The sequence below is a fragment of the Cnephaeus nilssonii genome (genome assembly GCF_951640355.1).
Source record: "Cnephaeus nilssonii genome assembly, chromosome: 12".
Taxonomy (NCBI): Eukaryota; Metazoa; Chordata; class Mammalia; order Chiroptera; family Vespertilionidae; genus Cnephaeus; species Cnephaeus nilssonii.
In genome coordinates this window covers 70,525,784-70,542,382 of record NC_137083.1, presented here as the reverse complement: position 1 = coordinate 70,542,382, position 16,599 = coordinate 70,525,784, and the positions used below count along the sequence as shown (strand labels likewise).

At 39.3% G+C, this 16,599-nt stretch overlaps 1 protein-coding gene across 1 annotated transcript; it reads left to right on the top strand.

Annotated features, from left to right (window-relative positions):
• Positions 1-1,606: 1,606 nt before the first annotated feature.
• Positions 1,607-15,168, top strand: ANKRD7 (ankyrin repeat domain 7; the record flags this gene model as incomplete). The annotated part of the gene is made up of 7 exons (XM_079785809.1): positions 1,607-1,836; positions 7,055-7,169; positions 7,330-7,503; positions 8,371-8,477; positions 10,520-10,657; positions 12,729-12,835; positions 15,062-15,168. The coding sequence occupies 7 exons, from the start codon at positions 1,607-1,609 to the stop codon at positions 15,166-15,168; spliced, it is 978 nt and encodes a 325-aa protein (XP_079641935.1).
• Positions 15,169-16,599: the final 1,431 nt, after the last annotated feature.

Below are 16,599 nucleotides of genomic sequence, written 5' to 3'. Positions count from 1 at the left end.
GGACTGATGATTGAAAAAAAAAAAGAAAGAAAGAAACTAGATCACCAACTTACACCATGCACAAAAATAAACTCAAAATGGATAAAAGATTTAAATATAAAAAGGGAAACCATAAAAATCTTAGAAGCATCCATAGGCAGCAAAATATCAGATATATGTCGTAGCACTATCCTTACCGATACAGCTCCTAGGACAATGGAAACTAAGGAGAAAATAAACAAACGGGACTATATAAAAATAAAAAGCTTCTTCCCTGCAAAAGAAACCATCGACAAAATGAAAAGGGAGCCCACTCTATGGGAGAACATATTTGGCAATGATACATCTGATATAGTTCTAATATCTAAAGCATATAAGGAACTCATACAACTTAACAAAAGGAAGATAAACAATCCAATAAAAAAATGGGCAAAAGACCTAAATAGACACTTTTAGAAAGTGGACATAGAGAAGGCTGGGAGACATATGAAAAAATGCTCAAAGTCACTGATCATCAGAGATATGCAAATTAAAACCATAATGAGGTATCACCTCACACCTGTCAGAATGGCTACCATTAACAAATCAACAAAAGACAAGTGCTGGCGAGGATGTGGAGAAAAGCCAACCCTAGTATACTGCTGATGGAAATGCAGACTGGTGCAGCCATTATGGAAAAACAGTTTATGGAGTTTCTTCAAAAAATTAAATATGGAGCTCACATTTAACCTAGTGATCCCACTTCGAGGAATATATTCTAAGAGATCTGAAACACAAATGAGAAAGAATGTATGCACCATTATGTTCATAGCAGTGCAATCTACAATAGCTAAGATCAGTACACAGCCCAAGTGCCCATCAGTAGATGAGTGGATTGAAAAAGCTGTGGGTACACTTACACCATGGAATACGATGCAGCAGTAAGACAGAAGTATCTCTTACCCTTTGAGACAGCATGGAGGGACCTGGAGCGTATTATGCTAAGTGAAATAAGACAATCACAGAAAGACAAGTATCACATGAGCTCACGCATATGTGAAATCTAATGGAAAAAAAATACACTATATAAAAATAAAAAGCTTTGATGAACAAAACAGATCCAGAGACATAGAAGCACAGAACAGACTGAGGAATCTCAGAGAGAAGGCAGGGGTGGGTGGGAAGAGATCAACCAAAGAACGTGTATGCGTATATGCATAACCCATGGACACAGGCAATAAGGCGGTGAAGGCCTGGGGTGGGGGTTGGGAGCGGGCTAGAAGGGGTCAATGGAGGAAAAGAGGAGATATATGTAATATTTTTCAACAATAAAGATTTAATTAAAAAAAAAAAGTCAATAAGGCCCTTGATCCAATAGGAAGATTGTGTGGCAGTCACCAAGAATCAGGTCTGGGCGCTCCTAAGACGGGGTCCCAACCCCAGCTGCGCTAGGAGCTGAGCATTGTGAGGCACCTGCCCTGCCCTCTTCCGGTCATTGGCCCACTTCCGGTCTCTGGCCCACTTCCGGTCTCTGGCCGCTCTGCTTCTGGGGCTGGTGGGAGACCTTGGCCAGGCAGAGGGCCATGCCGGGTGGTTAGAAGCCGCAGGGGCGCCCTAGTCTGACTGAAGGACAGTCTCCTCTGTCGTCATGAAGAAGCTTTTCACCTTCTGGAGAAGGAGTGAGGGGCCCCACAGCCCTTCCTCTTGGCAGCTCATCCGCGGGGCCGCCGTCGCTCCCCAGGTGCACTCTGGCTACAGCCTTCGAGATGGGGGTTTGAAGCCACTTCATAAAGCTGCTGCACTAGGGGACCTGAACAAGGTGAAGGAGTGTCTGCTGCTCAAGAAACACGATGTGAACACTCGGGACAGAAAAGACAGGTGACCGGAGTGATGAGAGGCAGCGGGAGGGGAAGCGGGGCCCTAGAGGCCGCTGGGTCCTCTAACCGGAAGCAGGGCTTGTCTGGGCTCCCCAGGTGGTTGTGCCTCTGGGCAGACCCTAGCCCAGAGGTCTGGGAGCCACTGGCAGAGGCTTACATTCCCAACTTTCATCGTCTTATTTTTAAAAATGCTTACCTGGATATGTGAAGGCATTTGTGTCCTCTCTGATTCTCTCCTCTCCACCCATAGCCTGCACCTCCACCTGCTACTCCGTTTCCCAATCTCGCCCCCTCCCTCCCTGCCCCTTTCCTATAGGTTGTATTGTCCCCAGCCACCTGCGCTTTGCCATATTACTAATGTAGTGATAAAGAAAAGAGTAGAGATGACTTCCCAGATCAGTGATTATTAAGGTGGAGACTTTGAAACAGCGAAACAATGAACTCTTTAATGTGGATCTTATATGAATTTTTTTTTTCAATTGCGGAGTTATCTTCCAAAATCCCATCTATACCACTCACTGCAAAACAAAATGAATTTTATATATTAAGAAATGAAGCAGTTATGTGTTTGGCATTAATAACAGGAAATATACACCATCTGTGCCTATATTAATATCTTTTGAGGAGTTTTTAAGTTATAGGGCATGAAAGGTGTCATCTTTCATCATAATTGGGTAACTGGAAACTATGGTTAGAAAGATGATTTGTGTCATCTTGCTGATAGTTTTACCCCCTCTTTAACAAGAACAGAGTTACCTAATTTATCTTTTATTCTGTAACACTCCCTTGAATTACTTTACAAGGTCATGGAGAACCTCAATATGACTTCATTCAGCGGTCAATTCTCAGTCTTACCTGGCTGGCATCTCAGACAAGTATCTTATTTGCCCTCTCAGTAGTAGCTGAAATATTGTCTTGTCTTTCAGGACATTTCTCCTACTTCTGTGGACACTTTTCAGACTCCTTTGCTGATTTCTCCTCATCCTCCTGACTAGTAAAAATTTGAGGGCTTAGACCTTGAATTGATATTCTCATTCATATTCTCTCTCTCTCTCTCTCTCTCTCTCTCTCTCTCTCTCTCTTTTCAATAACAGGCACTTGGAAGGATGGGGGTGGGAGCTGGAGGGAAGAGAAACCCTGATTTAAAGCTATCAATATGATGTCAACTGACTGATGATTCCTGAATATTTAACAGTTGGCTCATGAGATCAGGCATCTCAAACATACCCAAACTGGACTCCTGTTTTTCCTCTTCAGATCTGCTCTTCTCATTCTATAAATGCCAAGTCCTTTTGTTCAGTTGTTTAGGACAGAAACTCCAGAGTCATTATTGACTCTTCTCATTCTTTTACATTCTCCATCTGATTCAACAACAAGCCTTGCTTCAAATAAAATCCAACCATTTCTTGCCACTTCACAGTTACCACCCTTATTAAAGCCATCATCATGTCTTAACCAGAATTACTGCAGTAGTCTCCTAACTAGTCTTCTCTTTTAACCTTTACAGTTTATTCTCAATACAGTAGCCAGAATGATCATATATAATATATGTCAAATGATGTCATTGCTTGTCTTAAAAACTTCCGCTGGTTTTCCATATCACTCCACCTGTTATCTTTCTGCTATCACTCCACCTCTTACTTCCTACAACTCTTCCTTTCTGTCATCTCCAGCTACCCTGGCCTCCTTGGTGTTCTGCAGACCTGCCAGAGATGCACTTAGGCTCTTAGACCTGCTGTTTACTTAGCCGGGAGTGCTTTACCCCCAGATAATCACGTGGCTTTCTCTCTTACTTCCTTTGGGTGTTTATCACCTTATCAGTGAGGGTTCCCTCCTTGTTGACATTTCCTACCCTTATTCCCTGCCTGATTTTACTTTTTTAGCACTTAATGCTGTTTGGCATACTTTTTATTATAAGCTTTGTGTTCACCTCTTCTGCTAGCATATATGATCCATAAGAACAGGTATTTTTGTCTGTTTTATTTCCTGCTGTATCCTTCCTTATCATCTAGAACCCGGCCTCACTGTAGTAAGTCCTTAATAATTTTTGATAAATGAATACATACATACATCCAAAGATAAACATGATAATTTAAAGATACTATTCAGAAATAAAAGTGTATCTTTTATTAATACAAAATGAATTACTCATAAATTCAACAACATGGATGATTCTCAAAAGTGTCATACTAAGTGAAAGAAGACAGACATAAAAGATTATATGTTGAATAACTACATTTGTTTAAATTCTTAAAAAGGCAAAAGTTTAGCCACAGAAAGAATATCAGTAGTTAGCTGGTATTTCAGATGAAGAGGGAAGAAGAGGATTGGTTGTAAAGGAGTATGAGGGAACTTTTAGAGTGATGGAAATGTTCTTTGTTATGATTATGGTGGTACTTATATGACTGTATATTGGTCAAAACTTATAAAACTCAATACCTAATTTTTTATATAAATTAATACCTCAATTAAGATGAATAATAAATATCAAGCTGTATATTCTACTTGAATATTGGTGTGTGGAAAAATATTGAGAATGAGAGAGATAAATTCTGAAAGGATATAAACTAAAATTATAATCATTATTTCTGAAGAGAAGATGGAATTTGGGCAGGGGGAGTAGGTAGAATGAGAATGGTCCCTGGAGACTTCTGCTTTGTGTTGGTTATTTCAAGAACACTGTGTCTAATAAGCTTGCAAATTAATAGGAGATGTTTGATATTTCTTCCAACTATAAAATTAAATGACCTTTATTGTTTTTAATAAAAAGTCCCTCAGATCATATATAGTCTGAGAGGTGAAGGCTCAATTTTAAACTAATACTTTTATAATCACACTACTGAAGCCTAGAATAGATCGAAAATGCCTAGTCTAGAGTTGAAAATAATAATGATCTAGTGTGAAGTAGCTTCCTTGGTTTCTTTGTCACTTACCTTGGATTCTAAGTTATCAAGAACCCAAGAAAGTCAGTTAATAAAAAGAGTATTCTTATGATAACCCCTAATTAAAGACTGCAGTTATGTTCTGGCCCTGCACTCTGTCTAGAGGAACAAAACTTTTCATTTCAGCTTCCATAGTACTATCCACACTTGACATCCATCTAATTCATGTTTTTGTTAAACTTGAATTAGAGATTTCTAAAATCTGATAATTTTCCACCTGTCCACAATCTATGCTGACAATTCTTTCACTGATATTTGAGAGAGTGAGAGGCTGGGAGAAAACCAAACTTGAATGAAACAAAATGATACCAGCTAACCTGAAACTTTAGAAATGAGCACTAGGCCTCACGGAATTTAGATGTTTTGTAAATAGGTATTATCAGTTAAAAAGTGACAAAACAAACTAATGTCTTAGACTGAAAAAGTACATTGATAAAAGTTAAGAATTTTTGAGAAATGGAATGATATTCTTGGTTTTAAAGCGTTTCTCTAAGATATTTATACATATCCATTTTGCGTTCAACTGTTTTAAAAAATAGAAAGGTTTTTGTTTGTGACATTTGGTGAAAAAACATTCTTATTGGCTTCAAAGCATTTACTTTCTATGTGTAAACATTGGTGAGTGCCCATAACAAAGCTATCTTTTACTGCATACTCCATTTGTTAGTTCTGGAATTTAAAATTAGTTAAATCTAAAACTTAAAATGAAATGTAGGCTAATGTTAAATCTGTATGTTTTTAAGACATTTTGTCTTTTTAAACCCTAGTGGATCATTTCATAGGATTTCAAATATTCCAAGAAAGAATCTTTAAATACTCTCTTGAAGGTTTGAGTGATATAAACTTTGTAATGTTTCATGCCTGATCAAGAGAGATTAGTCTAGTTTTCACAGTTTTTTGTGTGAAAGACCAAAGGACTGTATTGGTCAATACTCCTTTAGAAAGCTGAGGCTTTTATAGCCATTTTATTTTATTGAATTTAAGGCTGATTTTCTCTGTTCATTGGGGCATACAGATGGGCTTAGAGATTAATTGTCACAGTGAGGTTTAGACTTCAATTAAAAGAGTGAAACTTATCCAGCAGGCATGCAGCAGCCACTTTGGGAAGACCTACTGAAAGTGCCCAAATGGCATTTACTTGCTCTTGGAGTAGGATATTGTGGGAACGACGCCAGAGACACCCATAGTCAAGGCCAATTAAAGCACAAAGGCCTTGTTGTCAGTACACCAAATGTCCAAGGCCACTCTGTCCCTAGGCTAAGATACCATAAGCAGGTGCAAGGACACAAGCACAATAATTCCAGGGTATACTGCTCATGCATGCCCTTCTGTAGCCAAGATATGATGATGTAACTATTGGCAGGAAGCCTTTTTTATCTCTGGAATAATATACAAGTTACTGACCAGCTAGTGTGCTAGAGTGTGAAGAAGTGTGCTGGAGTGGCTACACAGAGATGTAAGGCTACAGAGACCAGCCTGTGTGCTGGGCCGGGGAGACAGAAGCTGCTGAGCCAGACAACAGAAGCTGCTGAGGCAAAAAGCTCAGATACCACTATGATGTGATTTTTGGAGGCAGCGTACAACTGCTCAGATAATAGCTATAGGTACAGAGATTAATGCTACTATGTAGGAAAGATATGTGTTTACCAGATGGTGTACTGCTGCCTGTATGAACTTTGCTGTGAAGGACTGTGTTGTCTGATGGCTATATGGCCACTGGCTTCTTCAATAAAGACTCATTCTTATACACCCATAACTCCTCATGGCTTCTCCATCTAAGACCTGCATCCAAGAAGGTCCAACCCTAGACAGAGAGGCTTGGACCCAACAGCATCAGTGCTCTTGCTATCTCTGACAGATATATATATATTAATTAATGAAAAAAGAGACCTGGGGTTGGAAGGAGAGGTGGGTTTAAATATTAAGTAAAAGACACCTAAGTTCCTTGGGACTAAATTCTTAGGATATGTGTAATAGTGGATGAAGGAGACAATTAGAATGTTTGCTAGGATTTGCTAAGCTACTACGAAAAGTTATTTTAGGTGGGCTTAAAGCTGTTTGGCCCTTTGGGTTGTGTGTTTGGGTTGAGGGCTGGGCACACTTCTTATTACACAAGGAATAATTCAGTAAAAAGCAATTATAATTAATATAAATTTTGTTTAAATACAAATCAGTTCATTAAGCAAATACCTTAATGTATGATCTGGCATGAATAGAGTAAGTATCGTCTCAAACTAAGCCTTATTTCTAACTTTGTGTCTTGTTATGTTGATATAGGACACCTTTGCACCTGGCCTGTGCTTTTGGATGTTCAAATATTGTGTCTTTCTTAATTGAGAAACAATGCAAAATAAACGTCTGCGATAGAGAAAAAAAATCTCCATTGATTAAGGTGTGCTAATTTTTCCTTTTCAATTGGAATGTGTTTGAGCTCTTTTCCTAGTTAACTTTTGTTGAATTTCATATTTTAAAACCAAATATTAAACATTTGATTAATATAGCATATCCTGAGTAGCAAATTGGTTACTTATCTATTTTTGTTGTATTGACAGGCAGTGCAGTGTAAAAAGGAGGCTTGTGCTGCTATGCTTCTAGACCAAGGTGCAGACCCAAATCTGGCGGATTTCGATGGCAATACTGCTCTTCATTATGCTGTCTATGGTCAAAGTGTCGCATTAGTAAAAAAGCTGCTTGAACACAAAGCTAATCTTGAAGAAAAAAATAAGGTAGTCGTCTATTAAAAACATACATTATATTTTAGAAGGTAATGGAAGAGGTATTTATTGCAGATAATTTATATCTGTTGAAACACTTGTTATATAAAGTATGAATTTTCTAAAATGAAATTGGGGAGGAGAATGAGATTATTAACCACTGGTTTGGTTTTCCTTTTAAAAAGTCTTCCTCCATTTTATTTCAAATTATAATCCTGACCTCCAAAGCAACAACACATTTATCAGTGATAACTGTTCAAAGGCCTATATCAAATGAGAACTATTTGATTTTCCTATAAATGAATATTGAGTAAGAATCATAAAGCCTATGTTTTTCTATTTACATACTTATGAATAATGGTAAGAATAAGGTTGAATTAGAAAATCATTTACAATACTAAAAGTAATCCAAATTTCCTATTGAGACATTATGGAAAACTGATGAGTATTTTTTTAAGCTTCTTAGCACCTTAGTTCACTGATATTTTGTTTACATGACACACTTGTAGTGCCAGCTTGGAAGTTTAAATGAAACCCTATGAAAATTCAATTGTTAACAACATTATTAAATGTGAATATATGATTTGCAATTCTTATATTATATGCTAGGGGCTTATCACCTAAATAATCTAGGCGCCTCTTACCCACAATTTGCATTAAGACTAAAGTTGAAACTTTAATTTTGTTTTTTGACTGGCCCAACTTTAATTTATTTTCTTGGTCTTTAAAATCATATTTTGTTATGTATCAAAACCTTTTAAAAATTAAAGCGTATATCAGAGTTTTCTTAATAGCACACTTATCTTTTAAATTGAATTTGGGTCTAAAAGGCATGTTAATGTACAATATTTTAAATACTTTTTGAAATATTTTTTTCAGGATGGGTACACTCCACTTTTACTTGCTGTTACTGAAAACAATGCAGAAATGGTAGAATTTCTTCTGAAGAGAGGAGCAGATGCGAATGCTTCAGATGATTATCAAAGGTATAATTTGATATGCTAAATAAGAGCATATACCTACCTAATGGGATGATATATATATATTTGTGGGCATGTATGTGTATATACATACATATATATATATATATATATATATATATATATATGTTGATATATACATACATATATATATGTTGATATATACATACATATATATATATGTTGATATATACAATGTATATTATTGTTGCTGTTGTTGTTTTTGGAAAAAGATCTGGCCATATGATTTTGAGCAAATAACCTAGATTCCTTGTGGGAACCCCTTTCACGTCCCGTGTGGTTCAGGTTCAGGATTCAGGTTCTGGAGAAGGCTGCACACAAATGAAAGAGACTAGAAAAATATTAATTTGGAAATATTGGGGGCCAGGTGGGAGCCCACCTCTAGGGGGAGGACTACACTTTGCTTTGGCCTTGCCATCCCTTTTATTCAGGTTTGGGATACATCTATTGCCCGTAGGCAGGCAATTCCAGTAACAGGCAGATTATCTTATCACTAAGGATTTACATGATTATTTTGTGGGGAAGTTGCTTCAGCTACCATTGTCTCAATTAGATAGGGAGTGGTTGGCTCTGACTTTTCAGAGCTTCAAGGTTGACCAGCCTTCCGGGTTCCTTGTCCACACCTTTCTAATTAGTGAGACAATGATCAGTTTCTGGCAATTCCCAAGACCTGTTTTCCTGTAAAATCAAACATTTGGACAAAATTTATTATTATTATAACTAGAGGCCCAGTGCACGAATTCATGCACCAGTGGGGTCCTTTGGCCTGGTCTGGGGGATTGAGCTGAAACTGGCTCTCTGACATCCCCTGAGGGGTCCCGGATTGCGAGAGGGCACAGGCCAGGCCGAGGGACCCCACTGGTGCATGATAGCGGCTGGGTAGGGACGTGGGAGGTTGGCCAGCCGGGGATGGACTGCAGGAGGGCTCCAGGGTATGCCCAGGCCGCCTCGCTCAGTCCTGATCAGCCAGACCCCAGTAGCAAGCTAACCTACTGGTGGGAGCATCCGCCCCCTAGTGGTCAGTGAACATCATAGTGACTGGTCGACTGGTTGACTCTCTGCCCCCTGGTGGTCAGTTCACGTCATAGTGAGCAGTTGAGTGGCCTTATCATATCATTAGCATATTACACTTTGATTGGTTGAAGGGACGACTGGATGACCAGACACTTATCATATTATGTTTTTACTAGGAGCCCGTGCAATAGACTTCTCCTTCACCTGGCTGCCGGCACCAGTTATCCGCCAGCAGCAGTTTTCCTCTGGCCACCCGCCGATCAGAGCGCCTCCCGCCAGCACGATCGACCACCCCGAGAGGAACTCCGATCGGGAGGTGCTCCGATTGGGCGGGTGGCCAGAGGAAAACTGCTGCTGGCGGAAAACTGGTGCCAGCAGCTACGCAATCAGCCACCCCGAGTTCCGCCACCAGCGTCTTCCGCAGCGCTGGCCTAAGCAGCACCGGCCGTTTAAGCCCTCGGGAGGAGCGGGGGTCGGGGACTCACGAGTCCCCGCCCCCCGCTCCTACTGCCAGCCAATCGGCCACCCTGAGTCCCGCCCCCCGCGTCTCCAGCCGGCCCAATCGTGGGCGTAGCGGAGTGATGGTAATTTGCATATTACCATTTTATTAGGTATGATTATATAGGATAATTTTTTATAACATTAGAATTTTACACAGAAACTCAATCTCTACCTCCTAGATGTTGTAGTTAAACGAGGGTAGGGAACCCAAGCTTCAGACACACTCCTCCATAACATTTTGAGACATCTCCTTGAAACCCTAGGGTTTTGGGAAGGAGGCATTGAAAACCATTGAGCTAGCTGCTTCCTAGGGACTCTTTATCTTTAGACTCCCAATAAGATCTGGGATTGACACAGGTTTTTGAGCAGATCTGCCCCACTTTTTACATTCTTGCCCTGATTCATTTCCTGATTAAGATTCTACACTTGAACAGGAAATTTAAAGATTAACTTTTGAAAAAAGTGAAAGACATGTTTAATCCATAAATATACATTTCTATCTCTTGTTCCAGAACAGCCCTTATGATTGCTCTAAGTGATGAACCAACAAATTTGGTTAGTCTTCTTCTTCAGCAAGAAGTGGACCTATCTTGCCAAGATATTTATGGATTCACAGCTGAGGAATATGCTTCTTTTAATGGTTTTACAATGTAAGTGATACTGCATATCTTTTAACAATTGTATGGAATTTGATCATAAGAAAAGAAACATAAGCCCCCAAATACAATGCTGGAATAGTCTCTGCAGTATGGGTGACCACATTATGAACTCTGGTCTCATGGATCCAAGGATCCTTGCTTTCACCTGTTTGTAGGGTCCAATCAGTATAAGAACTACAGATAGACAGAATGTACAAATTAACTCATAGTGGCATGGGAATTTAAAGAATGCCAAGACAGGGGATTCCAACAACTAGTGACATAGCCATTAATAAAAATCGGGGCAATAGGGTTGGGCAAAATATAATTAATTCACACAAGCTCCTTTAATTGTGTTTACACATTAGCAATGTAATAAGTATATTCTCATGCACCCAAAGGATAAAACTTTTCATGTATTATCATATATTTCTGATTTTAATAGTAGGTAAGAAAATAAAATGCATTATTCAGAAAAGTTTTTGTTTTTGTCCCTCTTTTGCAATGGGAACTAAGCTTTCTGTAATTGTGACTATTGTTGCTTGAATAGCGGTTAACTTTCTGCCATATTTTGCACATACATGGCCTTTGCTTATTAGTATCATTTGTTCTCTCTTTCTTGGTACATAGGTTCTATGATTCCTTAAGAGTGGAAGCATAGAAAATCTTTCTCATATATGTTTTTTTTGTTTTGTTTTGTTTCGTTTTTGTTGTTAATCCTCATCAGAGGATATTTTTTCCATTGATTTTTAGAGAGAGTGGAAGGGAGAGAGGGAGAGAAAAAGACAGTGAGAGAGAGAGAGAGGGAGAGAGACAGACAGAGAGAGAAACATCGAGGTGAAAGACACACATTGATTTGTTGCCTGCTACACACACTCTTACCCGGGCTAGAAATCAAACCCGCAACCCAATACATGCCTTTGACAGGGAATCGAACCTAAAACCCTTTGGTGTGTGGCCAACGCTTTAACTATTGAGCTCTCATATAGTTTTTTTTTTTTAAAATAAGTGAAACTGTAAAATGAGGCAATTATGTTTAGATATTTATTTTATAGTTAGTTTAATCCATATGTTGCCTCATTTTTTTCACTGAAATACTGAAACCGTATACCTAATCATTACATCAAACTTAAAATTAAATAATATTTGTGATGAATTGAAATTGACATGTATCTATTAAAACAATTTTTGCTGTTTATTTTCAAAAATAAATATAATTATTTAGGTCTTTAAAAATCAGGGTGTCTTTTTTTTTTGTGTGTGTGACTATGTCTCATATTGGCATGGAGAAAAGGTTTATTCTTTACTGAGTATGGCTCAGTCCCTGTTAATTGTGTTAAGTGTTGTTTTACTGTTAAGCCCAAATGTTATGAGCTAAATTGTGTAACGGCCCCCCACCCCCATCAAATTCATGTGTTAAAGCCCTAATCCCCAATAACTCAAAATTTGGATACCTATATTTGAAGAAAGGGCTTTTAAAGAGGTAATAAGTGAAATGACTGTGCATTAGGTTGGGCCCTAATCCAATCTGACTGGTTTCCTTATAAGAAGGGGGGAGTACGACACACAGCGAGACATCAGAGGTGCTCATGCACATAGGGACAACCTAGTCAGAAGGCAACAAGAGGGCAGTAATCTACTATCCAAGGAGAGAAACCTGGAACAGATCCTTCCCTTATGGCTCTTATAGAAAACCCATCCTGCTGGCACCCTGAACTTGGACTTTCAGCCTTCAGAATTATGAAAAAATAAATTTCTGTGATTTAAGTCACCCAGTATGGTATTTTGTTATGGCCTCCCCAGCAAATTTATATAGCAAATAGAACCTCATCCTGCTTTTTCTACCTTGCTAATGGCTTATTTGTAATGGCAGGTAAAAAAGAAGTGCCAGAAAATGGGAGTACATGAAATAAAAATGGTGTCTGTTAATGCAGTTGGCTTGAGAGGTTGCTTGAGGTCAGCGCCAATGTGTGACATCCTTGGCAAGGCATTAGCTAATGTCTAAGGTCTTAATTTGGTAATTATGTATTCAATTGACTGTTTATGAAGCTGATATTCATATATATTTTCTCTTTATGAGTAGATATCATCATTTAATTGCTAGTTATGGAAAGAAGAAGAAAGTTAAAAAGATATCTTATAAAGGTACAACCTTGGACACTTCATTTGATACAGAAGAACTGGAGGAAGGTAAGAAGATAAAAACAAGTAGTTTTTCTTGTTGGTTATTTGTTTGTCTTTTAGGAAGAAACACAGCTTTCTCAAGTAATATTTTATTTGAAATTAAAATTTTCTATTTTGAAATGCTAAATATTTTTAAGAACTGTCCTTAAGAATATATGTGACTAAAATATTCTGGCATTGTGTTGACTGAAAATGTAATGTAAAGATATAATGAGTGATTAAGATAATTTTATCTCTAGTCTCTTGACTAGATATAGAAAACAAACTATTTTTGCATTATATAGAGATTTTAATAGATATTAGTAAATTTTTTATTTTAAAACACCTCGGTTAAGTACTTTGATAATAGATAATATAATCTATACCTAATCACTGCATAAAATTTAAAATTAAGTAACACTATTTGGATGAATAATTTTTTGTGTTTATTTTCAAAAATAAATATAGTATTTAGGTCTGTAAAAATCAGCTTTTTTTGGTTAATATGTCTTATTGGCACTTTTTTTATTGTTGAATGAAATAAAAATTTGTATAAATATTCTCTGTGTTCACCAGAAACCACACTCCTACCCTACCCTTTACCTATGGTGTAAAAAAGAAAACAAGGTGGGGGGCAGAAAGGGAGCCTGATGGTAACAGACCATATAAATGCCACAACATTCAAACACTCACCATGCCCTGTGTCTGTAGGCATGATGTTAGAACAATGCTTGGCCTTATTGACTTGAGGTGAGTAAATTTAAGAGAGAATTTCCCTGAATTCTTCTTTTATAATTTAATGCCACATACTTTTTCAACAAAGTTTGTTTTCTGGACTCTTGATCTAAATCCTTATATAATTGTCTCCTACTATCTTATTTTCTTTTTTTAAATGTCCATCCTATCTAATAATAGAGTAAAATGTAAATTACCATCACTCCGCTACGCCCACGATTGGGCGGTGGGAGGCTGGGGGGCGGGACTCAGGGTGGCCTATCCGGCCATTGAGAGGCACGGATCCGCTACCACTGAGGGGGGCGGGACTCCCGCCCCCTGCGACTCTCAACGGCCAGATCGAGGCCAGATCGAGGCCAAATCCGCGGCCAATGAGGGGGCCTGCGCGGACACCCAGCTGCGCCTCTCAACGGCAGGGTAGCCAGGTGTCCGCGGCAGCCCCCCTCAGCGCCTCTCAACAGCAGGGTAGCCCCCCTCAGCGGCCACGGACCATCAAAAGCGTGGGAGCTGGGCCCTCACCGGTTTGGCTCAGTGGGTGGAGCGTCGGCCTGCGGACTGAAGGGTCCCAGGTTCGATTCCGGTCAAGGGCATGTACCTTGGTTGCGGGCACATCCCCAGTGGGGGGTGTGCAGGAGGCAGCTGATCGATGTTTCTCTCTCATCGATGTTTCTAACTCTCTATCCCTCTCCCTTCCTCTCTGTAAAAAAAAAAAAAAAAAAAAAAATCAATAAAATAAAAAAAAAGCGTGGGAGCTGGGTGCCTGTCCGCTCAGGCACCCAGCTCCCCGCGATCAAAAGCAAAAGTGTGGCAGCTGGATGCCTTTCCGCTCAAGCACCAGGCCTTTCAGAAGCCTCCGCCGCGCTGGAGGCTTCTGAAAGGCCTGGTGCACCAGGGATCGAAAGTGAAAGCGTGGCAGCTGGATGCCTATCCGCTCAGACACCAGGCCTTTCAGAAGCCTCCGCCGCGCTGGAGGCTTGTGAAAGGCCTGGTGCACCAGCAGACAGGCACCCAACTCCCCGCGATCAAAAGCAAAAGCGTGGCAGCTGGATGCCTTTCCGCTCAGACACCAGGCCTTTCACAAGCCTCCGCCACGCCGGAGGCTTCTGAAAGGCCTGGTGCACCAGCAATCGAAAGTGAAAGTGTGGCAGCTGGATGCCTGTCCACTCAGACACCAGCAGACAGGCACCCAGCTCCCCGCGATCAAAAGCAAAAGCGTGGCAGCTGGATGCCTTTCTGCTCAGACACCAGGCCTTTCAGAAGCCTCCGCCGCGCTGGAGGCTTCTGAAAGGCCTGGTGCACTAGCGGACAGGCACCCAGCTCCCCGTGATCAAAAGCAAAAGCGTGTAGGGGACCCTACACGTGCATGATTCAATCATGCACTGGGCCTCTAGTACAGTTATAAGAAGTAAAGAGTTTCTGTGGTTTGCACTTTAAAACCACCCCCAGCTTAACGCATATTTCGAGTTTCTAGGCAAATGTTAAATCTTTGTGTGCTTTAAAGTGTAATTGAAATATTAGGTAAAGAAAATTACCAAAAGACACCGCAAAAAGTGGCGAAGATAGAAAGTTATATTTCTGTCAGATTCAAAGGGGATAAAATGCAGAGGACCAATGATAAATTATAACTGTGTTGTAACCAAGGCATTGCATTTAAGAAATGTACTTAGAAGTAACATATTTGAACATAAATGAAAACATTACAAATTTACTTGTTTCCTAGATGTATAAACTCATTTCTGCAAATCGATCGCTGCTACCTTGAATTAGAAAAATCTATATCGAAAGAGCAGTTAAGTGAACTATCACAGCATTTTCACTGACTACTTCTTTGAAGAAAAGTTTATTAAATTGAGAACAGTTTTCACCATAGAAGATGTGAAGAAATTTCAAAAGAAAAAATGTCTATCTTAGTAACTATATCAGCTGAAAAGATACAATTGTGTTCAGTATGTAGGTAGAAAAAAACTTTTTAGTCAAAATACTAAATGAAATGTTCGTAAAAGTAAACTTTGCAATATATTGTGTCAGGCATGCATTAGAACATTTAAATAAAATAAAATATTAATGTGTTGGCTATAAATAGAGGAGAAATTAGAAATAATCCTGTGTAATTGGAAATTCTCTTTTATTTACAAGTACTTTCATTGATAAAGCCTTTTAAAAAAACCACTACATTAATACATATTCAGAATATTTGGATTGAAAAGAAAAAATGCATTACCATAGTCTTATCAATCGAACAAAACATTTGTTCAATTTTTGGAATGTTTTTGTAGTCTTTTAAAATTTGTGTAGCTTTTTTTTTCCCCTCAAAGGGAATTTATAATTTTGCATTTTTTTTTTTTAGAAAATACCACACATAATATTCGGTTTTCACTGTGCTCCTTGCCATACCTTAACCACATTCAATGTGGTCTGGCTTTGAGACTTTTCCCTGGAAGACTTCCTTTAGCTGTCTCCTGGGACAGCTTCCTTGCCTCATGGGACCTCAGTGCAGCCTTTTCTGGTTGCCCTGCCATTCTATCATTTGTAGTGCTTTATAATGTACTAGAGGCCCAATGCACAAAATTTGTGCAAGGGGCTTGGAAGGTCGTTCGGTTGTCTGGTCTAATTAGCATATTATGCTTTTATTATTATAGATTCCTCTCCTCCTTGCCTTGTGGATTCCAAGTTCCACAAGAGCTTGAATTTTTTGTTCATAGTTAAATTCTCATCACTTGTAAAATGCTCGGTGTGTAGTAGTTATTCAATTTGTCAAATCCTACCTAATAAAAGAGTAATATGCAAATTGACCGTACCTTCATTACACCCATAAGCCACACTCACCAGCCACGCCCACCAGCCAATCAGGAGCAAATATACAAATAAACCCAACCAAGATGGCTGCAGCCACAGAGAACAGGAGAGAGGCTTGGGTTTCCCCGGCAACAGAGGAAGACAAGCTTTCCGCCTGCCCTTGCTGGCCTAGGCCTCCACTCAAGGCTACAAAGTTTTAATTATAGAAGGTAAACAAATCCAAACAGAAATGGCGGCAGCCACTGAGCTGGAAAGAGCGG